This window comes from Orbicella faveolata, unplaced genomic scaffold (genome assembly GCF_042242905.1).
Source record: "Orbicella faveolata isolate gen_17 unplaced genomic scaffold, um_ofav_v1 contig_24, whole genome shotgun sequence".
In the NCBI taxonomy this organism is placed as follows: domain Eukaryota; kingdom Metazoa; phylum Cnidaria; class Anthozoa; order Scleractinia; family Merulinidae; genus Orbicella; species Orbicella faveolata.
This window is the reverse complement of record NW_028301552.1, coordinates 34,233,383-34,258,983: the sequence shown is the minus strand read 5'-3', so window position 1 is coordinate 34,258,983 and position 25,601 is coordinate 34,233,383. Positions and strand designations below refer to the sequence as shown.

The 25,601-nt window shown below is 39.3% G+C and overlaps 1 protein-coding gene across 1 annotated transcript; it reads right to left on the bottom strand.

Moving 5' to 3' along the window:
• Window positions 1-73: 73 nt before the first annotated feature.
• LOC110056138 (putative ATP-dependent RNA helicase DHX57) lies at window positions 74-24,293 on the bottom strand. Its single transcript, XM_089291783.1, has 24 exons — window positions 22,745-24,293; window positions 22,098-22,219; window positions 20,634-20,829; window positions 19,895-20,019; window positions 18,667-18,800; window positions 17,564-17,618; window positions 16,572-16,774; window positions 15,791-15,897; window positions 14,545-14,654; window positions 13,667-13,726; window positions 12,952-13,065; window positions 11,701-11,864; window positions 10,959-11,035; window positions 10,471-10,566; window positions 9,255-9,304; window positions 6,053-6,143; window positions 5,114-5,209; window positions 4,269-4,352; window positions 4,009-4,146; window positions 3,526-3,640; window positions 2,312-2,373; window positions 2,012-2,101; window positions 1,448-1,591; window positions 74-656 (listed from the first exon to the last, which is right to left on the bottom strand). The coding sequence occupies exons 1-24, from the start codon at window positions 24,200-24,202 to the stop codon at window positions 513-515; spliced, it is 4,035 nt and encodes a 1,344-aa protein (XP_089147909.1). The 5' UTR covers window positions 24,203-24,293; the 3' UTR covers window positions 74-512.
• Window positions 24,294-25,601: the final 1,308 nt, after the last annotated feature.

Here is a 25,601-nt window from a genome sequence, read left to right as displayed (position 1 = left end):
ATGGTGTCGTTATGTCGCTAGCGTGAACAAGGCTAAAGCGTACAAATACAAAACCATCACAGAGACAAAGGGATGCGAAGAATTGTCAACAATAATTTAATATTGGGGCATCGACCGTTGATGTATTGCACTGGGAAAATATGGCGTGCTGCCTGCTCATTGAAATGTCAAGCAGCACTCAAATAAATTTATTTCTTTATCTACACATCTACCATAATAAATGAAATTATTTGCATTATCAAGCATGTGTGGGTAAAATGAGTTTTCAAAAAACCTATCTCAGCCGTTAACAGGATTTTTGAAAAGAGGGCTTAAATTCGAAATTTAGCTGATAATTATAAAAGGATTGATTTCAAGAAAAATCTCGTTCTCGGGATCGCAAGAAAGTTTCGAAATCTCAACTCACTGGTTTCTTCCTGCGCTTAAAAAATACGGAAATTATAACCATGTGTTGGAAAGGAAAGGAAAGGAAAGGAAAATTATACTGCGGAATCACATTGCATCCTTTGCTGTTATTGAGTTGAAATCAAACGAACAATAGCGTCAATGATTCTGCTTCCTCTCGCACAACTCATTAAATCAAGAGAAGGATTTTCTATTTTGTTTTCTAGTAGACGGTCAAGTTCCTTCCTCAAGTCTTGAACAAGTGTGGCAATCTGCAAAGAAGGATGAAAGGCATTCAATAAATCGGATCCATTCCTCCGCTTTCTACACTCTGCGCAGCCCTCGATCAAAAAGCGCGCGAAACTAAGCCATCTCCGAGTTACTTTTTACCTCTGTTTCCTAACGAGTCCTGGTCTGGCACAACCTTTCATATGGAAATGAGTTTAAAATGGAAATAAAAAAATGTAAATCTTATTTATGGTGGTCATGCACTTAGCTATACAAGCACTAAGCTTAGTTAGGCATGCCACTGAAACAAAGGAAACAAATATTTCAAACAAAAGTAACATAGTTAAAAATCCCAAGTTTAAGTTTGATTTGACAATGAACGTGCAAGAAAATCCCATTTCGATATGAAAGGTTGCGCTCTAAGACTCGCTAGAGCAACTCGGGAATGACCTATTCTGTCAATAGGCCATGTTCGCATTCTTGGTATAAGACTGGAACTAGCTTGCAATTGAGGCTAATGTGGGGAGTCTTCAAAGACAAATGATAATAATCTGTTTTTGATGATATTACCCACATGAGCCTCCATTGCATGCTAGTTCCAGTCCAATGCCGAGAATACGAACATGGTCTACTACTGCATTGCGAAAACTTAAAGCAGAAACAAAAATCGCTATTGAGGGCGATTGAGGGTCAGTTAACCAGTCTACAGAGCCCTGTTCAAATTTTGGAGACCGGATACTGACTGCTTGTTTCCCCACAGGCAAGCCAGTTTTACGACACGTTTACAACGCTTGGGTCACCTGTGATTCCCTGACAGGTCCACTAAGTTACCTACCTCGTGCGAAGACGCTGAAAAGCGAATCCATCCATCGTCAATGGAAACGACAAAAACACCTTTTTCCAAGTTCACAGACAAACAGTCGCCACAGAACAGAAGTAAAGAGTACATCGACACCATACTGCAGTCCCGGATGTAAACCTGTCGATAAACACTTAGAAGAATGTTAGAAGAGCACGAAAGGGTATGAGAAGGCTTGGAAGATATCGCGATTTTCGCTAGAGTTGGTTTAGTGGTTTCGCTAGAGTTCGTTTCCCTGTTTTAGCTCCCCCACCCCCTCCTCCCTCCCTCGTCCTAGATATGATGACAGGAGCAGAGGACGGCGTCTTCGAAGGACCAATCAAAAGCGGTGAAAACTCCGCGACATAATCAGAAAACCTGTGTGTCTTGCGCGTATCCGTTCGCTAGACTAACTAAAAGCTGCGCGCATCCTTTTTTTTTTGCGCGTAATGATTTAAAGGTCCCATGAAAAATGTTCTTTCCAAATTTGTAATGGCGTTGCGCGCCGAATCGTTACTGCTCATTTGTTACAAATACACGAGTGTTCGTGAGATATCATACCTTGGAAGTCTTGACTTTCTCGTGATAAACAAGGAATGGACTGTCGAAAGAGTTTACTTGAAAGTTCACCGACTTTGGATGGATAAACACCTGATATAAACAAATAATCCCTTTAGTAAACGAAAACGAAAAGAAACAAACAAAAAGATAAATAAATAACTAAATAAATTACTAAAAAACAAACAAACAAACAAACAAACACAAAAAAAGCTGTTCCAATCGGATATCAAAGGCCTCTCAATTCGACGATGACACACAGCGCACGAGCTATCACGTCGTACAAGATTCTTGGTAACTGACCTGGCCGTCATTCTTGGTCCAGAACTTGAGTTCAGACGCTTTAGAATCAACAGGAACAGCCCCTAGTGAAAAAAAATTGTTTATAGTAACGTTCACCTTTTTGGAAAACAAACATCTGAGAAAAACTTTAAAGGACACTTACAGTCGAGTCTCGTTGTTCAAGGGACGCGTAACTCTATCCATCGGATAAAACACTATCCAGTGGAGAGCGTAGTTGGTTTTGTCAAAACTTTTCCACTAGATAGTGCTTCATTAATTCGTTGCATTGCGTTATCGAGTAGTCTTGAAACAACTGAACCCTGTCGAATGACTTTCGCTGAATGCTTTCCACTGGAAATTTCTTGGATAAAGAAGTCTTACCGTGAGAGTGGTCTGGTATCTGATTTTAAATGGCATAAATGTTAATTTTACGATAACTGCAGAAGTTCTCACGCGTTCATTGGCTAATTTTCATTGTCAATAAGCGGACAGTCACATGAATTTATAATTTATGCGATGCGTCAACGAGCGAGAGCGGACGATTTGACAATTTGACAGTTTTTCATGCCTCTAGCTCTGTCCTGTTGTTGACAATGAATTTTGTCATAACATTGTCAAAGTAGTCTACGGGTCTACTCGGCGATCCACAGCTACTTTGACAATGGTATGACGAAATTCATGATCAATAACAGGACAGACGCATGTAAAACTAACGTCAATTTCTTAACTGTTTTTTTTTTCCGCAGTTGTTCCTTCGTTTTCTCCTTAGCTTTAGTTCTCTTTGAGAAGACATATCAAATGCTCGTGACCGTGTTTCATCATATTTTCAAACACCTAGAACTAAGTCAAAAATACTCTGCTGGTCGTCGTATATTCGACTCACTTTTCCCGGTGTTTGGAAAAGTGATGAAATACGCTCTCTCCCTCTCACTCTTATTTGATCCATTGTGGGAAACATGACTGAAGCACTGTTTCCATCAGTGTAACGACTTCTAGCTCTTGTGTATAACAATAACGATAACGGTAACGATAACGATAACGATTATGATAACGATAACGATAACGATAATGATAATGATAATGATGATAATAATAATAATATTATTTAACTTAATTATTGTGTCGAGATTGTTTAGCCGAGGAATTCTCATCGCCCTACAATCTGTGAGTTGGATGAACACTCACACAACTTACAGCTTGTATGGCGATAAGAATTTTGTTCGTCAGTTACTCACCAGCAATGGAAGCTTTGTATTTGATATCTGGTTTAACGACTTGGACGACATTTGGAAATAGCGCCGCACACACAACTCCTAACACCAACTTCTGATTCTTTGAATTGATGTTCATCTACAAGAATGGCAAAGTCACAAGTAAAACTTGATTGTAATTCTCGAAGATGTCCATCACTGTCTGCTGCTGCTGCCAAATGTCTCTTGATTTTGAGTGTTAGTGCACTCCATCCCAGGACCTAACTGCATTAAAAGATCTTTACCCAACCCCCGATGAGTACAAACACGCTATTTTACCGCTTTTTCAGCACTACTCCTGGTAAACATCCTTTTACCGGGAACTACGTCGAATTTGCAAGGCGAGAAACGTGCAAGTAAAACTCATTTCCATACGGCATACGCCCTGAGACTAGTTTTGCAACAGACGAAAGAGAAAACTCGGAAGTGGCCTTCACAAAAGCTCCCAACCCCTCTCCGGTAAGGTACCTCTTCACCCGTCGCAGCCAACACTCCATCTCCAGTCCTAGGTACCAGTCTCCGTATCTTCCTGGCCGTCAGGTCCGTTTTTATGAAACCGATATCAGACAATAGTTCTGCGTACTGACACTTGAGGCTGGCAATCATCTACAATGACATAAAGATAACTTTGTTGAAATAACTTTATATGTAGCACATGTACGCCATTACACAAGATTACCTTTTGTTAAACTGTAAAAAGTTTTAAATAGGAGTGAGTACTTATTTACCTGAAAGGTTTTCATGGATAAGAAGTTTGAACGGCAGAAATGATACCCAGCGGCCACTCCGGTCGCCATAGCCTCGAGCCAGCCCTGGGAACGAACATTTGGAACCTTCTTTATGCCTTCACAAAATTACTAATAACATTTGCAAGAGCTATATTTTTGTGCTACATCTTCAATGCTACCTCTGAATGTCAACTGATGCCAGAAGACTTCTTCACCTAAGTGTGTCTCCCTTAGAAAGATGTGGGTATAGAAGAGGTGTCCACCACTGGTTGGCATTGGAGCGCTGGTTTTAAGAGGCGTGTACCTTACAGACGTGGGCACATAAGAAACGTGTCTGACTTAAATGTGTCCTCCACCTCCACGCCCCCCTTCCCCTTTCCTTCACAGCCAAAACAAGAAACAATAGCAGTGGCGGATCTATGGGAGGGGCCCGGCCCCCCCCCCCTTATTTTGGGTAAAAAAAAGAAGACATCACAGAAGGACGAAAAGCCGGCAGGGCAAGCAAAACAAACGCCCCCCCTCCCCCCTCCCCTTAGCTCAAGGTCTGGATCCGCCACTGAATAGCCTGTATTAGAGGTGCATTATGACCATACCAATCCGGGCACAAAATTAAATACAGCATCCGCAAGCTTTCAAAAAGATATTTCTAGCACTTGTACTCAAAAGGAACCGAATACAACATTTAAAAGATCAAAGCACAGTATAAAAGGGAGTGATAACTGATAACCTCACGTTTACTGCAAATCAAATGCCCCCCACCCGCTTAAATTAAGATGCCCCTCCTTCCAACGTTCTTGATATACATATCCATAACTGGGGCAGGCTTCATCGAGGTTTTACGGTACCTTATAGCTATTCAGGAGAGTCATGTGGTCACTGTTACCAATTGCCATCTCTTGCCTCTTCTTGTCAGCTTCCTCTCTCTTGTCAAATGGCGCTGACTATGGAGAAATCAGAAACATCAAAATCGAGGGATAACAAGATCATTAAAGGGAGAGCGCCAGTATAGAAGAGTCAAGACGGATCCTTGGTAACTTCGACGGTTGCAAAGAAATGTTTCTAACCATGTTAGAAACTCCAAACTGAGCTTACCCCACTGAGCTGTTTGACCATATCTGTTCACTGAGGTCTCTTTCACATTTAAGAGTCAGAAATATACACAAAAGCCACTTGACCACAACACAACACACCATGAACCACAAACGTCTCCACATTAAGGGAGCTCAGTCATGGTTTGCGCATATTGAAAAGTTTAGCCTCAATTTTTCAAATTTGTCGTTTGTAATCCGTGTAAATCTTCTCCATCCTTAGCCACCCTTGTTCCTTTATGGTTTATCATTATCTCTTTGGTGTTTGTCTATCTTATTAAACTGTTATTTTCAGGTTTCCTACCATTTAAAGGTAATTTTGTATGTGGCCAAAATAACTCAAAATACTGTGACTGAGCCCCTTTTAAGACGAGGCTAATATTTAAAAACGTCCTGATTTAAAAACTGCCGTGAGGACGACTGAAATTCCACTTGATTATAAATAATATTACATTGGCATATAGATGCATCCAAATTTCCAGCTTCCTTTACTTAGTTAACTTTCAAATTATGTATTTATTTATGTATTATATATATAACTAAAGTCGAACCTCTATTTAGCGGCCCCCCGTTTAAGCGGCCAACCTTTATTTAGCGGCAAGCGGTTAAAGTCCCGGAAAAATTGTCAGCTATACACACCCCCAATTATCAGGTTAAGCTTTCTGTTGAAGAGCAAAATACAGCAGAAACACTTACAAACGGTGAACGATAGCTGAGTATCGCTCCAATGGTCAACACAGGGTCCAGACATTGAAATATGGCACCTAGCAACATTAACTTCCCAATCCTGAATTAAAGGAAAGAAAAACGAACTACTGAAAATAAACAGGCACATATCGCATAATGCGCATTCGAATGCGAGCGTTTATTTCAGAACGACACAAATTGCTAAATAAAACCAATTTGCTCCTTTATGTTGACAAAGATTCCTGAGTGAGGGTTAGCTTGAAGTCTATTTACCTCAGTGTGAATTCGGTTAGTGTATAACTCTGGTTAGCCTGACAATCACTCAGGTTAGCCTGAATATCACTCAGCTTAGCCTGAATATCACTCTGGTTAGCCTGAATATCACTCTGGTTAGCCTGAATATCACTCTGGTTAGCCTGCATATCACTCTGGTTAGCCTGCATATCACTCTGGTTAGCCTGAATATCACTCTGGTTAGCCTGAATATCACTCTGGTTAGCCTCAATATCACTCTGGCTAGCCTGCATATCACTCTGGTTTGCCTGCATATCACTCTGGTTAGCCTGAATATCACTCTGGTTAGCCTGAATATCACTCTGGTTAGCCTGCATATCACTCTGGTTAGCCTGAATATCACTCTGGTTAGCCTGAATATCACTCTGGTTAGCCTGCATATCACTCTGGTTAGCCTGAATATCACTCTGGTTAGCCTGAATATCACTCTGGTTAGCCTCAATATCACTCTGGCTAGCCTGCATATCACTCTGGTTTGCCTGCATATCACTCTGGTTAGCCTGAATATCACTCTGGTTAGCCTGAATATCACTCTGGTTAGCCTGCATATCACTCTGGTTAGCCTGAATATCACTCTGGTTAGCCTGAATATCACTCTGGTTAGCCTCAATATCACTCTGGCTAGCCTGCATATCACTCTGGTTTGCCTGCATATCACTCTGGTTAGCCTGAATATCACTCTGGTTAGCCTGCATATCACTCTGGTTAGCCTGCATATCACTCTGGTTAGCCTGAATATCACTCTGGTTAACCTGCATATCACTCTGGTTAGCCTGCATATCACTCTGGTTAGCCTGCATATCACTCAGGTTAGCCTGAATATCACTCTGGTTAGCTTGCATATCACTCTGGTTAGCCTGCATATCACTCTGGTTAGCCTGAATATCACTCTGGTTAGCCTGAATATCACTCTGGTTAGCCTGCATATCACTCTGGTTAGCCTCAATATCATTCTGGTTAGCCTGCTTATCACTCTGGTTAGCCTGCTTATCACTCTGGTTAGCCTGCATATCACTCTGGTTAGCCTGAATATCACTCTGGTTAGCCTGCATATCACTCTGGTTAACCTGCATATCACTCTTGTTAGCCTGAATATCACTCCGCTTAGCCTAAATATCACTCTAGTAAGCCTGAATATCACTCAGGTTAGCCTGTCTTCAATATCACTCAGGTTAGCCTGAATATCAGTCTGGTTAGCCCAAATATCACTCTGGTTAGCCTGCATATCACTCTGGTTAGCCTGCATATCACTCTGGTTAGCCTGAATATCACTCTGGTTAGCCTCAATATCACTCTGGCTAGCCTGCATATCACTCTGGTTTGCCTGCATATCACTCTGGTTAGCCTGAATATCACTCTGGTTAACCTGCATATCACTCTGGTTAGCCTGCATATCACTCTGGTTAGCCTGCATATCACTCAGGTTAGCCTGAATATCACTCTGGTTAGCTTGCATATCACTCTGGTTAGCCTGCATATCACTCTGGTTAGCCTGAATATCACTCTGGTTAGCCTGCATATCACTCTGGTTAGCCTCAATATCACTCTGGTTAGCCTGCTTATCACTCTGGTTAGCCTGCATATCACTCTGGTTAGCCTGAATATCACTCTGGTTAGCCTGCATATCACTCTGGTTAACCTGCATATCACTCTTGTTAGCCTGAATATCACTCCGCTTAGCCTAAATATCACTCTAGTAAGCCTGAATATCACTCAGGTTAGCCTGTCTTCAATATCACTCAGGTTAGCCTGAATATCAGTCTGGTTAGCCCAAATATCACTCTGGTTAGCCTGCATATCACTCTGGTTAGCCTGAATATCACTCTGGTTAGCCTGCATATCACTCTGGCTAGCCTGCATATCACTCTGGTTTGCCTGCATATCACTCTGGTTAGCCTGAATATCACTCTGGTTAACCTGCATATCACTCTGGTTAGCCTGCATATCACTCTGGTTAGCCTGCATATCACTCTGGTTAGCCTGCATATCACTCTGGTTAGCCTGAATATCACTCTGGTTAGCCTGCATATCACTCTGGTTAGCCTGCATATCACTCTGGTTAGCCTGCATATCACTCTGGTTAGCCTGAATATCACTCTGGTTAGCCTGAATATCACTCTGGTTAGCCTGCATATCATTCTGGTTAGCCTGTATATCACTCTGGTTAGCCTGCATATCACTCTGGTTAGCCTGCATATCACTCTGGTTAGCCTGCATATCACTCTGGTTAGCCTGAATATCACTCTGGTTAGCCTGAATATCACTCTGGTTAGCCTGCATATCATTCTGGTTAGCCTGTATATCACTCTGGTTAGCCTGAATATCACTCTGGTTAACCTGCATATCACTCTGGTTAGCCTGCATATCACTCTGGTTAGCCTGCATATCACTCTGGTTAGCCTGAATATCACTCTGGTTAGCCTGAATATCACTCTGGTTAGCCTGCATATCATTCTGGTTAGCCTGTATATCACTCTGGTTAGCCTGCATATCACTCTGGTTAGCCTGCATATCACTCTGGTTAGCCTGCATATCACTCTGGTTAGCCTGAATATCACTCTGGTTAGCCTGAATATCACTCTGGTTAGCCTGCATATCATTCTGGTTAGCCTGTATATCACTCTGGTTAGCCTGCATATCACTCTGGTTAGCCTGCATATCATTCTGGTTAGCCTGCATATCACTCTTGTTAGCCTGAATATCACTCAGGTTAAGCCTGCATAACGCTCAGGTTAGCCTTTTTACGGTTAGCTCTCAATGACCGAAATGGTGACACGATTCAGTTAAAAAGTCTCCAGTCTGCATTTTACCCTCAGTCTGCATTTTATCCTGGTCTGCGGTCTGCAGTTTGCATTCCCCAGTCTGCATTTTACACTGACCGTTGTAAATTCCTTATGACAGCGTGGTCCAAACTCACCTCACATCAACAGGCAAAGCTGCCAAATGATAACCCAATGAAGTGAGATTCTGAAAACACACAATAAAGCACTTTGTTAATGTTTATTTTTCCACGATAATATTAAAGAAATAGAAAATGTCATTTTGGTGGTTTTGGTCATTCAGCTGCTCGCGTTGTGGGTATTTTGCTAGTTGTGGGTGTCATAATAGTTGTAGCTGCTGCAGCTGTTGTAGAAGTCATTTTCCTTCACGATGTTGTCAAATAAACCCTCCCTTTGAGTTTGCTATTCCTTTGTTTCAAGTCCCCCTTTGTTTTGCACTTTTTGAGTTGAATGGTTTTGCGGAAAGCAGGGATGGGGGAAACCACTTTAAAGTCATAGGGCTAAAATATCTTGCCGAGAAAACCAAGCATTAAGGGTCAATGTTCCTCCATTTATATCATGCATTTGAACGTCATCTGGAGCTTTAAAAAATCACCCCAAGCAAACAAGTGGTAGGACTTCAGCCCTACCAACCCCTCCCCCTCCGCGGTCCCTACAAAGAGGTTTACAGGTGTATGAAACAACTGGAAGTGAAGCCTATAAACAAAATGGCGACAGCATTCATCTAAGTTCCTGGTTGTTTAGTTGGAGTCGATTGAACAGAATTGGACGTGACACTGAATTTGTTTATGTGAGGAAGTAGTTCTTTTTATTATATGGCTAGCTCAGTGACTAGACAAGATGAACCAAATCCTGACCTGTGATTGGCTACACATGGAGCTGTCTTGCCCACTCGGGATTACCTGTCGTCCCACGAGAAAATAGTGTGTTTTATCCATATAATAAATCCTCATTTGGCAAAGTTTATTCCACCAAAATATATTGGTTATTGACCAAGTCTGAGGTCAAGATGGCTGGATATTGGCCAAGTTCTTTTTTTGCGTGCTTATGGACTGAGACGGAGTTGAGGTCCATAAACTCGCAAAAAAAGAAGGACAATATTAAGCCATCTTGACTGAACAAGGTTGGTTAATAAAGGATTTATTATATGGCTTTGGGGAAAATTTTTCTAGCAGGATGCGGCGGGTAGTCCCGAGCTCCATCTTACCCGCTCGGATAGCCAATCACAGCGCAGCATTTGATTCATCTTGCCCCCTCATGGAGCTAGCTATAAACTAAGACTAGTTATTGAACTTGTTAACACGCATCTTGACCTCAAGATGGTCAATAACCCATTTATCTTGATACAGATACCTCGTCGATGTCCAGTGCTCCAATATTGTGTAGTCTTTTGATGGAATCGTTGATTGATTCTTCAGATGGCGGTTCCAGGAGTTTGCCTAGAACATCCTGTGACACAGAAAAAAGGAAAAATTAAATTCATCACGAATAAGCAAGTAATGCTGTACAAACAGATGTTTGTTTTGTCAGAGACGGCATGGCCTTATGGTTAAAGCGCCGGATTTGTAAGAAGAAGCATAAAAGTTCATATTATTTTCTAAATCAGTATGCTGCGTCTACAGGAATTGAGCGAAAAACTTAACCGCTGTAGTGATGAGTTCCGTGTAAAGCTGACATTTTCTACGTTAAGCCCTTCGCCAGAGGCCCACTTTGCAGTGATGAATTTCTGACAATCGAAAAGTGAGCTGTACAAACTCACCACTGTGGTTAGTCACTTTAAGTTGATTTCTAGGTAAGAGGAAGAGTGTAAATAGTTACAATGACAATTTTAGCTTACAAACCTTGATTTCTCGGCCGAAGAAAAGTCCCAAGACTTTTATACGAAGACACAGCTTCTCCAAAGGAACTCGCTGAATTTCTAAAAAATTAAGTCAGTATATAACAATATACATGTAGCCGTAGTAACAACAAGAAGCAAAGACACAGTACACACTGAAAAACCTTGGAAAAAATTCAAATTAAATCTCATTTTGTCAAAGTTTATTTTGCAGTCAGTTGCAAGAACAAAAACAAAAGGTGACCAAGGGTTGATATTGAAACAAAGTTTCCACCAAGTAACACCGTATTTCAACTTGTTTAACATCACTTCCAAGCACATTCTTTTCATATGTCAAACACTTTTTACACTGTGTTCACATTAGTATAGGTAATCGGATGAATGCGAATGCAATTAAGGATTAACACTACGAGTGGTATTTGAAAATTCTCTGAAAATTTGAAAGGGTTTTTCAAATATCACAAGTAGTGTACATCCTTAATTGTTCAAGATTGCATACGATTACTTTTTTATAATAATTATGACTAAGAAAATTGCGAACGCGAACACGTCAATTTGCACTGCAGGGCAAATTAGGAATTAATGATAAATTGGCCTGCTCTCAGCTAATCACAATAAAGCAATTTTCTCCGTCACATAATAATGAAATTAATAGGCGCATTGTAATCACTGCAAAATTTCTTCCTAGATTCCTTATTTAGCCCACCAATAGGCCTCAAAGCAATTTCTAATTAGTTATTTCATACCCGGAATCTGATGGCCGGCCATTTTGTGCTCAAATCGATGACTGGTAAACAAGTGGAAACAGACCCCGGATGTCACTCGGCCTGCTCTTCCTCGTCTCTGACGTGCATTTGCTTGAGATTCCCAGACTTCCTCGAGGCTTTCCATGCCCTTGACAGAGTCATACCTAACATATTGTGGAAAGTATATCTATCAACCAGGGAATGTTTTCTTGATGCTACCCGAAATACTCAAAATTTACGATAAAAGAAATATTTAGTGAATTAGCCACGTTAAGAGTACACATGTACTAATATTTGTTTATTTGCTTGCTTAATCACTTTCAGTTGTGTCCATTGATTTGTTTATCTACGAATTAATTCTGTTATTTCATTATCGTTAAGACCCAGAAGTGACTGATTCTTGTTATTTTCAGAGTTAACAGCTTAATTTCTCGGTAGACCCTAGTTCAACTCCTTGGTCATGCTTGTAAATAGCCAACCAGTTTGCCTCCCGCCAGTTGGTATTTTTAACCATGTTATGTTCATTTGCATTATTTGTTTCATCCTCTGGTTTCATTGGCCCTGAAAAGCCCCATTGGGGGAGTGGTCAATTAGGATATATATATATATTTTTCCTGACCTTACTTTCGGTGGATCGCAGCCTTAAGGAAGGGAGCGAGTGGCTACGAGCCAATGAACTTGAAAATCTATTATGAACCAGTTGCAATATTGAAGACACTTGACTAAGTTCTTGATATAAAGTGCTAGAGAAGAGAACAATACTTTATATCATAAAAGCTTACAAAAATGAAAGAAAAAAAAACAGTCAGAGAGGTTTTCAATTGAGTGTCGTAAAATGGTTGGTTTTGGTCTTACTTCTGATTGGATGACAAAGTGGCACGAGTTTCTTTAAGCCAATCAAGTAGCGTAGTTATGCAAAACTCAACCAAATGCGAATTACTTGTGTCCCTCATGTGAAAACCACTCTACACCCCTCCCATAGGCAAGCTGTTACCAAGGTCACTGATCTGAAGTTCTGAGGGGTAAGCCCAAATCACATTTGACTGCAATTTGCATACTTCTGGTTGCGTGGAAGACTATGTGTGCAAAGAAAATTGTCTTACCCATTTATTTCCACACAAGCATCTTTCAGAATTAGAGTAAACTAAGTAATAAGTAAATATTTAAATAACCCTGAACTTTAAGCTCCTCACTCAACAATCGGTGACACACTTGTATGGGGTTCCACCAAAACTGAACATTTATTCTTACCTGTTTTCTTTCATTCTTCCACAATCGATGACATAAACGACATCATCTATAGTAACTGAAGTCTCTGCAATGTTTGTGGACAGAACTATTTTTTGGACACCCTCTTTTGGCTTCCTAAAAGATATAACACAGTAGAAAAAGATAGCTATTTTGCTATTGACAGGACATTTATTTTAAAAGTTAAATGGAAAACGTGCTTATGCACGTCAATGCACGTCAATGCATGTCAATGCACGTCAATGCATGCAAACTCGTACATACATAATTATGTACTGCCTTGGACTACGAGTAGTACCTCTTTCACTTAGTCCGTTGAGCATGACCGTAAATAAACTGGCCATTTTTCTTTTCTCATGGTTTTTTTCGCATCATGCACGATGGACTAAGCAAAAGAGGGACTACTTGTAGTCTAACACTGCTTCGCTTCTGGAATGAAAATAAAAAAAGAGATACATACCCTAACGTTCCTGTCCCATTTACTAGAAATGTAAGCTTCCAACAAACTATTTTTCAACTCAACTGTTAAAAAATAAATTTTGCTTCAAATTGAACAAAGGTACATGTACGATGGAAAGTTAAATGTTTGTCACTTTTTAGTTTCCTCTAGCATTATTGAAATAGTAGCCCATTGGCGAACAGTTCAACATCCTCTCAAGACAAGCTTGTCGTTATCAGAGTACTAGCTGCATTAAATCAATTGATGTCTAGCACTCACTTGAAAACCATGCTCTGTTCTTCACTAGAAAGCATGGAGTGCAGAGGAATGATCCTGAACCTGTAAGCAATGACAGAGTCAAACGAGGTTTAGAGAATGTACATCAGTAGTCTGTCCGCAGGCCCACTATTCTGTCTTGAGTTCATCGAGATTGCAAGCTTTGCAAAATATTAACCCAGTGTGTGGAATACACGTGCTAAAAAGCAAGGGGGTTGGGCTGGGCAAAGATCTTCTACATTTGTAAGTCCAGTTATTGTCATTGGTATAAAGTACATACAGAGATTGGTTGTAAGTCTATGGCCAGGCAATCTATCCTTATAAAATTAGTTCAGCATAATAGTTAGGCTGGTTTCTCTACATCCCAGTTTGTTAATTTTACTTATACTTAAGTCCCAGAAGCTCACAATACTGGGTAGAGTGGACTTCACTTGCACTATGGAGAATACAGTTTTGAGCTCTAGCTGTCTTGTGAAAATCGCAGTTTCGATCAAGTATCATGCAATAACCAGAGTTTATTATATGGCTAGCTCCGTGAGCGGGCAAGATGAATCAAATCATGTGCTGTGATTGGCTACCTGAGCAGGCAAGATGGAGCTATCTTGCCTGCTCGGGACTACCCGCCACGTCCTGCAAGAAAAATTTTTCCAAAAGCCATATAATAAATCCTTTATTCACCAAGCTTGTTTGGTCAAGATGGCTGGATATTGGCCTCGCTCTTTTTTTGCAAGTTTATGGACCGAGACGGAGTCGAGGTCCATAAACACGCAAAAAAAGAACTTGGCCAATATCCAGCCATCTTGACCTCACACTTGGTCAATAACCCATACTTAACTCCACGTGGAAGAGAAACCATCTCTCCCTGTTCAATAATTATTTACCTGTTAGAAGTCTTTGAACTGAATGTTTTGTGATTCTGAAGTTGTTCCAGCAAAGCCATAATTTCTCCCATGCCAGGAAGAAACACCAGCACGGCGCCACTCTTGGGGTACTACAAGATAACAAGGCACTTTGTAGTCATTTGAGTCTACAGTAGACCTTAAAGTTTCCTTTGCACAACTCTGCACTTGGGTCAAACTAGTTGACACAGTTGAAGCCTGTTCCAGTTTATAATTTTTAGTTGTCTAGGGCACCCTTTGATGTGACAGCATTTGCTGATGGGTTTACCCTGGTTAAATATGTTTATATTACTATCATTATTATAATTATTATTATTTTAATTAATTATTATTATAATTATAATACATAAAATTAATAACAAATAAATTAAAATAAATTATCTTCGCAGTAAAGCGACATTTGGACCATTTTAGGATTTAACTTTTAAAATTTAATCTTTTAATCTTACTGTAAACAGTATACTCGCATTTCTCATAATTTTAGGTTTTTAACTTTTATTATATTATATTTTGTATTCATAGTTTTATTTTCTGAGGGCCACAAGTTTATTATCCTTTGGCTATTAAGTGTTTAACCCTCCTTAAATAAAGTCTTTATTATCATTATTATTATTATTATTATTATTACTATTATCATTATCACTATCACTATCATCATCATCATCATCATCATCATCATTATCATTATCATTATCATTATTATCATTATTATCATTATTATCATTATTATTATTATTATTATTATTATCATTATTATTATCATAACCCTATATCACAAAGTGGTTTACTGAGGTCCTCAATTAAGATAGCAAATTCAAAATGAAAATAACCAAGGAAAATCATAGCTATGAACTTAGATGAACCTGAGACCTAAATGTGCACTGGACTGAAGTAACTATCAATAGATAGGTCAACTGTAACATGAAGCCAAGTGATAGGAGTATCTCTACAGAGTTAAAGAAATCTTGAAGCATTTTTTTTCTCCAAAGAAGCCGATATAAAATTTAAAGGAATGTCACTCTTTTTTTTTCCTCCGCTCTCTTATCTTCCTTTTCTTGCTCTCCTCTCGCTATTTTTTTTCCACTACTTGAAGTGATTTAGGAGTTGTAAAATCAGAGTGCATAAAATTACGGCTATTTTGGTGCAAGGCCTTTAACATGGTTTTCATAAATTCAGTCATATATATATACATGTATACTATATTACAAAGACAATGAAGAGTGGTTACCTCGTGCTCTTTGCCCACAATCCATTCTAGAATGGCAACAATCAAATCATAGTTGATTTTGTTGTGATCCATTGCGCAGAGGGAAAAAATGGTACTTTTACTGTAATCTGCGAAGAACAATAAATCCACATTAATTTATATGGGTTCATGCCTACAATGTACATGACTGTATATAAAAACAAACTGCAGGTGCACTGGGATGGCCTAGAGGGCAGGAACACATCACACCAATACTGGGGTGCTCGTCAGAAATTTTGAAAAGAACCCCTAAGAGGTACCAAAATCCTGTTTGTGGGCATTGCTAGAATTTTTTTTCACCCCTAAGAGGTATCAATTCTAAAACAACACATTATCACCTATCATATTTTTTTCAGCTCAATACCCTAAAAGGCACGTGCTCCAAAGGCTTTCACTGTGGACCTTTTGAGGCTGAACACCCCAAGAGGTGCCAAAACTGCTTTTTTAACCCCTTAAAGGTAGAATGAGCACCCCTGTCCTCTTTATATCCATGGGAGTCTCCACTGGACAGGATGTACATTGTGATTGGGTAGCCTATGTTCAAGCATTTCTCACACTTAAAATGGCAAAATAATAGCAGCAAAGAACTACTAGTTTAACGGGTTATTGACTGGTGTTGGAGGGGGAAGCACTTGTTAAAAAAATTTGGGTGGCTTTTTTCCCCTTTGCCTCATTTTTCTCATGGCCTGACGCTATTTTGGACTCCATGCTCAGTCCTAAAACATGTACCATAGGTTGTTATAAATGTATTTTCATTCCTTACTTGAGTATCTCCAAGCCATTTGATCCTCAGTTAAATTTTGATCATCCATTCTTTCTTCAGGAGGTCTGAAGTCAGCAGATTTAACACAATCTGCCTGTACTTGCTGAATGTCTTTACTCAGCTGGCCCTTCTTGGAAGACGTACCAGGAATGTTCAAGCTTTTTATTGGTTTTGCATAGGGTGAGCTTGGGTCAATTTGAAACCTGAAAACAGAGATAAAAAGAGGTTTTATAAGCAAGTTATCCTACTGAAATAATGTAATGACCCAAGCTGATAATTATAATGAAGTACCTGAAGGGTATAACAAAAGAAGTTATAGTTCAGCCAAGCCAAGGTTTAAGTAACAGTACAATGTAACATAACTAACATATATTCCTTTGAACCCTGTGGCTTTTTCTCATTCTCCCAATCTTCCACTTGTGTTTCTATGACTCGATAGAAACACGAAAAATGTTTTCTATATCTTTTAATATACATACTGAACAAATCAGAGAAAAATAATATCAAATTATTAATTGGATGACAAAGGTAGATGCAAGACGCAAGGTTTTACTACGGAGGAAGCTCACGCCTTGCTGCAGAGGGATCAGCCTGTCGATCATGTACCATATTTACAATGCTGTCCTAAAAATGTACATCCAGCAATCCTGTAACTTGTCCATGCCTTAATTGTACTTTTAACAAACAAACAAAAAAATCACCGGCAAGAAACATCATAGCATGAAGTGCTCATGCAAATGTGAAGCAAACTGGATTTTTTGATCAAGAGAACGCTTTTCAACAAAGAACTTAAATGAACTCAACAAAAAGACAGACTTTTTAAGCTAATCAGTAGTTCCTTGTTTAGTTAAACTTCTTCAATACCTAACTTAGGATTAATTATTACTACTAATAATTAATTCATTTAAGAATTGACTCATGTATACAAGTGTACATGTACAGTATATTCTACTACAGAAGTCTGGCTGTTTCAAGTGGTATCTTGCACTTGCTTTGTCATATCTAAGGAGTCTTCCAGAAAAAACTCCACGACTGGAAATGTGCGACCTGCAAAGAAATTGTACAAAAAGTACATGACAACCATGATCACGAAGAAACGCCCCTATAAAAACCATTCATAAATTATGTGATTTAAGAAATATGGTAAATGTGCAGCATACAAAAACTGAATTATGGTCGCATGCAGAAGGGTGCTAAGTACTAAAGAACTGTAAGAATCGCTCATGCAAGGTGATAGCCAAGAGCCACTCTAGCTTCTAACAACCTAGTTCAGCTGCTCAGTTTTTTTTTCTGCTGTTTTCCCCCTGCTCCAACAACTAACCATGCACCTTTTCTGAGTTTACTAGTCATGAAGATTTAATGAAATTACAAAATACCCCGTTAAAACTCTAATATTTTAATCTTGGCCTAAGAAAGAGCAAGATAGCATTGAGAAGGACAAATTCTGAAATGTCAAGCTTTACTCTTGGCTAATAACCTCAACAAAGGGCAGGCTCTGATTTGCTGGTACATGTATGCATCGTCTATTTTCCCTTAATGTTTCAGATTTTATCCTTGGCAATTTTAACTTGCTTTTCTCCAGTCTGAATGGCCATAGGTGCACAGGCACCTTCAGGAATTGTTTTTTTCTTTTTTTTTTTTTCTTTTTTTTGGAGCGGGGTGGGGCTGACCTTCTTGCCCACAAAAATTATGCAATGCCCAAATGCATGAGTGTTGAAATCAAGATGCAAATGCACTCAAATTGCATGAAAAACAAAAATGTTGACAATTCTCGCATCTAATTAAGATGAAACTGCTATAATCTCAAAAATAGTTAAACTGAATGCTTTAATACTGAATGACCTCTAATCAGCAGTCTCAATTTTTGTTAATTTTTGCCCAACTTTTTGCCCAAAAAATTAGTTACATAATTTCCATAGCTGGGGGGCTGCAGTCACCCCCCAGCTCGTACGCTTATGTGAGTTGAAAACAAATGATCATTACGAACTTTGTATCTTTAAAACTTCATTTTCCAGCCAAAAAAGGTAAGCAAGCTTTCATTAGCATGCATGTCCTAATGGCCATGAGTTAATACTATCAGTCATTGCTACAGCACCTGGTATGTGAATGACAGGGGCATCATAGAAGTACTGTGAAAAAAGTTGCGCATTCAGTGTAGCACTCATCAGTATGACCCGAATGTCAGTTCTCACAGTCAACAGGTCTTTTAGAACCATCATAAGAAAATCACTGGAAATTAGAAAAAAAAACACAAATTTAACAAATTATGTACTAGTGGTAAAAAAAATGTTTTAACGTATGTGTTTATGAAGGAGCTGAATAATAGTAAACTTAATAACATAATTATTAGGTGATACAAAAATGGGTTAGCATGGCTGGATCAAACAAGATCAATCCTCTATAAAATGCAATATTATGGCCAGAATCTCATATGGCATCCAGTTGTCAGGGGTGTGTTTTCTAAACTTACAATACATGTACAGATAATTCAGTTTTAAAAGCCTATATTCTGACTTCTGCGTTTATTTTCAGTTAGCTAAATAATTAATGGTGGTCACTGATAATCAGCTAGTTTAGCTCGATCTATGGTTATTTTTGGTTGACCAGCTACTGTGTGTACATACATTTTTAATATTTTAAGTAATATTATATTAAACCTTCTACATGTAAATTCTACAGTACAGATAAACATAATTCTCTTGTCTTGTCTTGTCTTGTCTCTTGTCCTTGTCTATTAGAACGGTGTCAGGGTCAATAGGCAGAAGGTACAAGTAGACCAAAAATGGAGGACAAAGGATGTAGAGAGATGGCAGGAAGGATGAAATGATTGCAGTGCTATCAGCCTGACTGCTGAGTACTGTTTAAAATGGTGGCAACAATGTCAAATTTTTGGCTTCCTTGGAGACAAATTTCATAAGGAAAACCTGCACTTTAGAGGCTGAAACTTTGGTGAGTGGCTTTACTTTGTGTGAGGTTTTTATTAGCATTGACAAAAAATATACATTTTTTGGAGTGACTTTAAGCTTATATGAAAAAAGGAAGTTTTTTCCAGTCACCCCAAGGCAAAACTTAGTCGCCTGGAGCACCTGGGTGCTTCTAGAGCATGGGCCTGTACTAGCTTAATTGTGGTCAGCTGATATACCTTGAGCATGTCAGCACATGCAGGCTGCGTTGTGGCTGGAATTGTCTATTTAGAATCTGGTATCTTTTTTAAATTTAACCAAGTTGACAATATTGAAAAAGTCTGATGGGAGACGGCTTACATCTGTGACAAAGGGGAGGCTTATAACCCACATTTCACATATGAAGTACAAAATTCTGACCTTTCTTCAGTTCTTTCATGAACTTCGTCCACAATGATATGACTCACGCCAGGCAAGCTAGATTCTCCTTCTAAACGACGCAGGAGAATCCCTGTTGTACAGTACAACAAGCGTGTTTCTGCAGACTAAAAATGAGACAAAAATCATAAAACACTTAACGTAACAGGAACTTCATTTACTTATCACTTAATAGCAAATAGTTTAAACCAAGGAGTATCAGCCATACTCATACATGTAGATGGAGAACATTGTCACTCTTTTTAAAGGACACTATATATTCTACTCTGAAATAATGCAAATGTGTTGTGCACCACTCCATCCACCTCCTCCCCCTAAAATGTTGTCTGCAAATGTCGGGTTTCTATCCCCCAACAAAAAAGCCCAAATCCTAGATTACTATAATATTATAATACATTCTTTGAAAATACCACTAACACACCTCCACTATAAATACAATGTGTAGTTCCAGAAAATATCCCATACCTCCCCAGCCCAAGGGATTTTGTCTAACACCCTCTGGCCCACCCCCCTTGAAATTCCAACTAAGCTTCAAAGAAACATTTTTTAAATTTTTTGGTCTTACAGTGCCCCCCACCTCACCCCCAGGAAATTCTAATCGCTCCTGTGGGGGAGTATGGATATTTTCTGGAACTGCACAATGTACATGTACAGTATAACCCAGCTGGTGGGCACACATTTATACATGTACATGTACTGTACATTTAGAGTGTGCTTTTACCTGTTTATTCTCCAGTCTGACTTGATAACCCACTGACTGTCCAATCTTCTCAACTCTCTCACTAGATACTCTTTCTGCCACAGACATGGCCGAGATTCGGCGTGGCTGAGTGCAAATGATGAAGCACTCTTCCCCATGGCCACCCTTGAGATGACTATCGAGGATAAACTGTGGAATCTGTGTGGTCTTACCACATCTGTGAAAGAAGTAAATGATGAATGATCAAAGGGTTTCAGTTTGAAGTATTTTCTGTTTTCAATATAAGTGAGTTTATGCTGGTTAACGTTCAATAAAAGAATGACTGTACATGTAATTAAGCATCTTTCTTAAGGTCCCACGTTTGATTCATTACATTTATGATTTCTTTCCCAAATTTTTTTCCTCAAAATTTGAGTTGCCAAACTTGGGGTGGGGCTTATGTGCAAGTGTGGCTTATCAGCAAATGTTTACAGTAAGTAAATCAGGGAATCTTTTGGAAAAGACCTGCTGGAGTAAAATTTAATTCCCATAAGTGGCATTGGCAAAAATAACCTACAGTTCAATTTAGAGTCTCAAGTAGTATAGGAGTACAGTGTTCCATGTTTTATCAATTATCAGTATTTATGAAATAGCCATTGCAGAGACTACAAATAAATTGTTTGTATAGAAAAAAAGTACAAAAAAACAAAAACAACTGATTCAAACTGACCTCATCATTAGAACTATGCAATATTTGCTTTCCATTGGCCAAATGTAGTTTCCTCCACATTTTTCAACCTTAAATTTTCTTTGTGAGTGACCAAATGAAGCTTCTTTGATGCAAGTTTGATAAGTTCCAATTTACCCTTGAGGGTAAATTGTACTGCAACAGTTTGCCCTGAATTTTCCTTTGTAAGCTTATAATAAATATCTTGTTTTCTGTTGCGGACACTACAATTCTGTTGCAGACACTACACAAAAAGAAACAAAAATCTAAAATACTCAGTAAATTTCAGTCAGAGTGATGGGATTTGTTTATGTGACATAATTCCGTCTGACTTGACATTGGTGGAAAGGAGAAAAACCTGACGCTAACTTGGCATCCTTTACAAGGTCAGCAAACTCTAATTTTTTTCAAGCAATTATCCACTTCACTATTTTCAATGCTATCATTTCGGAGTTTGGAGGATGTTTGGCTCAAAATAATATGGCTCAAGAGCAACCAGAACCCAGAGTGGTAGTTAAAAGGCTCTTCGCAAGCCATGTGGACAAAATCTGTCGAACGGAATTACGTCACAAAAACGCGGCCTGGGTACTGCTGAGCACTGTTCAAATGGCACCAACGATGTTCAAATTTTGGGCTTCTTTAGAGATGAATTTCACAAGGAAACCTGCACTTTAAAGGCTGAAACTTCGGTAAGTGGCTAAACTTAGTGCAAGGTTTTTATCAGGGTTGACAAAAAATATACGTTTTGTGGAATGACCTTCTGCTTAAATTATAATTACCCTGTCATTCCACTGATAACAATAACTTGATGGTCCTGGAGTTTTCCTACGATGTTATCTTGTGACTGCCAAGCGGGGAGCTTTTTTCTTTCCTCGAGCATCAACTTATATGCTGGAACGGACTAAAGTAGCAATTTAGTAATTAGTTTGAATCACAGGTTTTGTAGATCAAAAGTTGTATACACACAATGTTATTAAACTAAGCTGAGAAAAACAGACATCTAATGTACTCATTCCTACAAATGTCGTTGTATGGTTAACCCTGTAATGGGGGTAAAATTACTCAAACTGTCTTTTATGATTGGCTACCTGAGTTGTGGATGGGGCTGCCTTGCCTGCTTGGGATTACCAACCATTTCCCAAAAGAACATTGTGCACTTTAAGCAGTACAATAAATCCTTTATTGAATAAGCTTGTTCAGTCACGGAGGGTAAATATTGGCCTTTCCCTAATTCTAAGGACCAACACACTGTTGGGGCCCATATATATATATATATATATATATATATATATATATATATATATATATATATATATATATATATATATATATATATATATATATATATATATATATATATTATTGGCCAACAGCCAGCAATCTGCACCTCCATTACAAAATTTCTACAATGGTTCTAAGAGTTCACCTGCAATTGCTGAAACTGCTGTTTGAGTTTCCTGTTTTTCTTTTGTGTTTTGAGCACATCTGGTGATGCTTGTGGTTCTGTAATATCCACCTTCTTGTTGACTGCCCTGCTTTTATCACTTGGTAGGTCTCTTTCAAATACAGTACCTTGTGAGTCAGCTAATGCAGTGACAATCTTTGTTGTTACAGGCAAGCTATACTCAGAAGGAGGCATGTTATAGCATGCCATGATTTCCACCTCGTTCTCTAAAAGGCTGGTAAGGCAAAAGATCACAGGGTTCTGAGTATCACATAAATCTTTAGACTCCCTATTGAGCCTTAATGTGACATTAAGACACCCTGATGGCGAGACTGATTCATGAGTAGAGTAAAATACAACCAGTGGAGGTTCAAAAGGGTAGAGGGATCCTTTACAGAATCGGACTTCCAGATGGAAAAGAAAGGATGGACCTGTTCTGTCATTCACAACATCTTTCATTTCAGGCTCACTCTTTGTTCCATTTGACCCTGTTTCATTATCAGATTTAGCATGACTCAGTCTGCATTTGTCACCGAATTTACAGTAACCTTGTTGAAAGAATCTACACACATTAGCAGCCTTCTCTGTAGACTTTTTGGTTGTCTTTTGCTTGTGTACATTTCTTCTACTATTCTTTAGTTCAAATTCTGCTTGTAGAAAAGGCAATTCCAACTCAATTGTCCACACACTGTCTGCAAGAACTTCTGTGAATGCTTCATTGTAAATTGATTCAAGAGCCATGGCTTCTTCTTGCCTTTGAACAGTTGCTTCTTGAAACGTTTCTTCGCTATAAGCTGGATTTTTCTTTCCAAGCTGACTTAGTTCGCAACAACCACAAAGTAAATACTCCAAAGCTGCCCCTAGATCTCCATCATTCTGCTTCAGGGCGTCTATGCACCTCTTTTTCTCAAAGCCACATTGAAGCAACTTCTTCACCGCATAGGAGCTATAGATTTCTTCGTGGACTTCAATTTGTAATTCGTTCTCGCGATCAACAGCAAAGTTAATCCCGCTTTCAACCACCAGTTTCTGATCTCCAGCCTTCTTCCAATAAGCTTCATTTCTCTCAACCTGTTTAACATCGAAATCCACGCTTTTAAAATCGTCAATGCTAGTCCTGCCAAGTTGAAGACCCCGAAGAGCTTCTTCTATCATTTCTTGGTTTTCGCCGCTCATTTGCAGTCTTTGAATCGGAGCCTTGGACCTCCATTTAGATTTTGCCGGCACTGCGCTCTTTCTGTCCGGCGAAGGTTCACGAATTGCGGCCATAGCATCGCCATACTCGAATTCTTCATCGTAGTCGTCTGTGTACTCTTCCGGGTCTTGATCTCGCTCTTGTTTTGCTGAAGAAAGAACGGTACGGTTTAAAGTTCGAGGCTTTACATTGAAACGTCCTCCCCCTCGATTTGGTCTTCGAGATCCTCCTCGTCCGCGGTTCATTCTAGAATCCCGAAAACTGTATGCTTGTATCCATTTTATCTGAATTTGATCAGGCGTTCATATCGTTGTTCCCAGGGTCTCTCTGGCGTTCAAACCTTGTTCTCAGGGCCTTCTCCACAAAACCTTCGAGGAAAAGACCCTGGGAACGAGGTTGACTCTACACTATAATTCATTGAAAAATTTGCGGAGAAATTGATTACTTTCAGAGATATCATCCCTCCTTTCTCAGTTTTAGCTTTCCTTCTCCAGCCGTCCAGTTAGTTGGGGCCACGCGACAAAATCTAAGAGCGGCGCAGAAAGGCTCTCTATCAAGGGCGGAAAAACTTGGCAAGCACCCTGCTCTCCTCTTTTCGCTCTGCCCTTCAATTCCGTGCTACACTTAATTGTCCAACTGAACGGAATGCCTACAAGAGGCTAGATTTTAGCGGGATAATTGCAATATTTTCCTCAGTCAGTCTGGACCATCTGAGGTGCTTTTCACTACAGATTCTAGTATATCGTACTCTTTGATGATACGCGGCTACTCAAATGTAAACTTGGTATCCGGAAGGGTTCAACTTCCGTTGGGGGCTTAGCCTCCAGTGCAGGTTCTTTTGCTGGGTAAGCTCTAGATAATCGTTCGCTTATCCGGGAGGCCATCTAGGAGTCGAAAAACACGGAGAGACCCCCTCCCTCCCACTGTCCCCTGTTACCAATCCTTAGCTAGAATCCCATAGGACCGCGCTTTTTTCCTTTACACAATGAAGTGTTTTTCTCAGCCATATAACAAGAGTTTAAGCAGCGTGATTCTGTTTTCAGTATGGCGTCGTTATGGAAAACATTAGACGTTTTCCGAGTTACCTTGTGCCTCTGTTTTAAAACAAGTCCTCTTGCAAAACCTTTCACGTGAAAATGAGTTTGATTAAGATGAAAATGAACCTGTAGGCTGCACACATTTTCATATGAATGGTTTCGAAGGAAGACTCGTTTGACAGAAAAGGAGTGGTAGTTTACAATTCCGAAAGGTATGCTGTTCCATTTGACATTTAACTGAAACTTCCGAAATTTAGTTTACTTAATTAGCTCTAACTAAATGATTAAAAGCAATATCTTGAAGGAAGTCCACACTGCAGCAAGATTTTTGCAAAATTTCAACGATCATTCGAGCCAAACTTGAACCTTTGAAAAACTGACGCCCTGACGCTTTTTCAAATATCCATGTCACAATCCGTTTCCATCTTCGCCATCGTTAGCCATCCTCACTTCCTAATACGTTCTAATCGTTTGTCGAGTACTGCTCTACAAAACAAAACCATTATTGTTCAGCTTCCGAAGATCGATATAAGTTTTTGAGATTTCCAAAATCATGCTAAAAATGGTGACAGTGTCCCTTTGATGAGCCATTATATCATGTTCTACA

Excerpts from the sequence above, each read along its gene's own strand:
- LOC110056138 (XM_089291783.1), bottom strand. The coding sequence starts at position 24,202 with ATGAACCGCGGACGAGGAGGATCTCGAAGACCAAATCGAGGGGGAGGA. Across the intron at positions 4,353-5,113 it reads CTCTCCTGAATAGCTATAAG|GGCTGGCTCGAGGCTATGGC; the intron begins GTACCGTAAAAC and ends GTTCGTTCCCAG. Across the intron at positions 1,592-2,011 it reads AGAAAGTCAAGACTTCCAAG|GTTTACATCCGGGACTGCAG; the intron begins GTATGATATCTC and ends GTTTATCGACAG.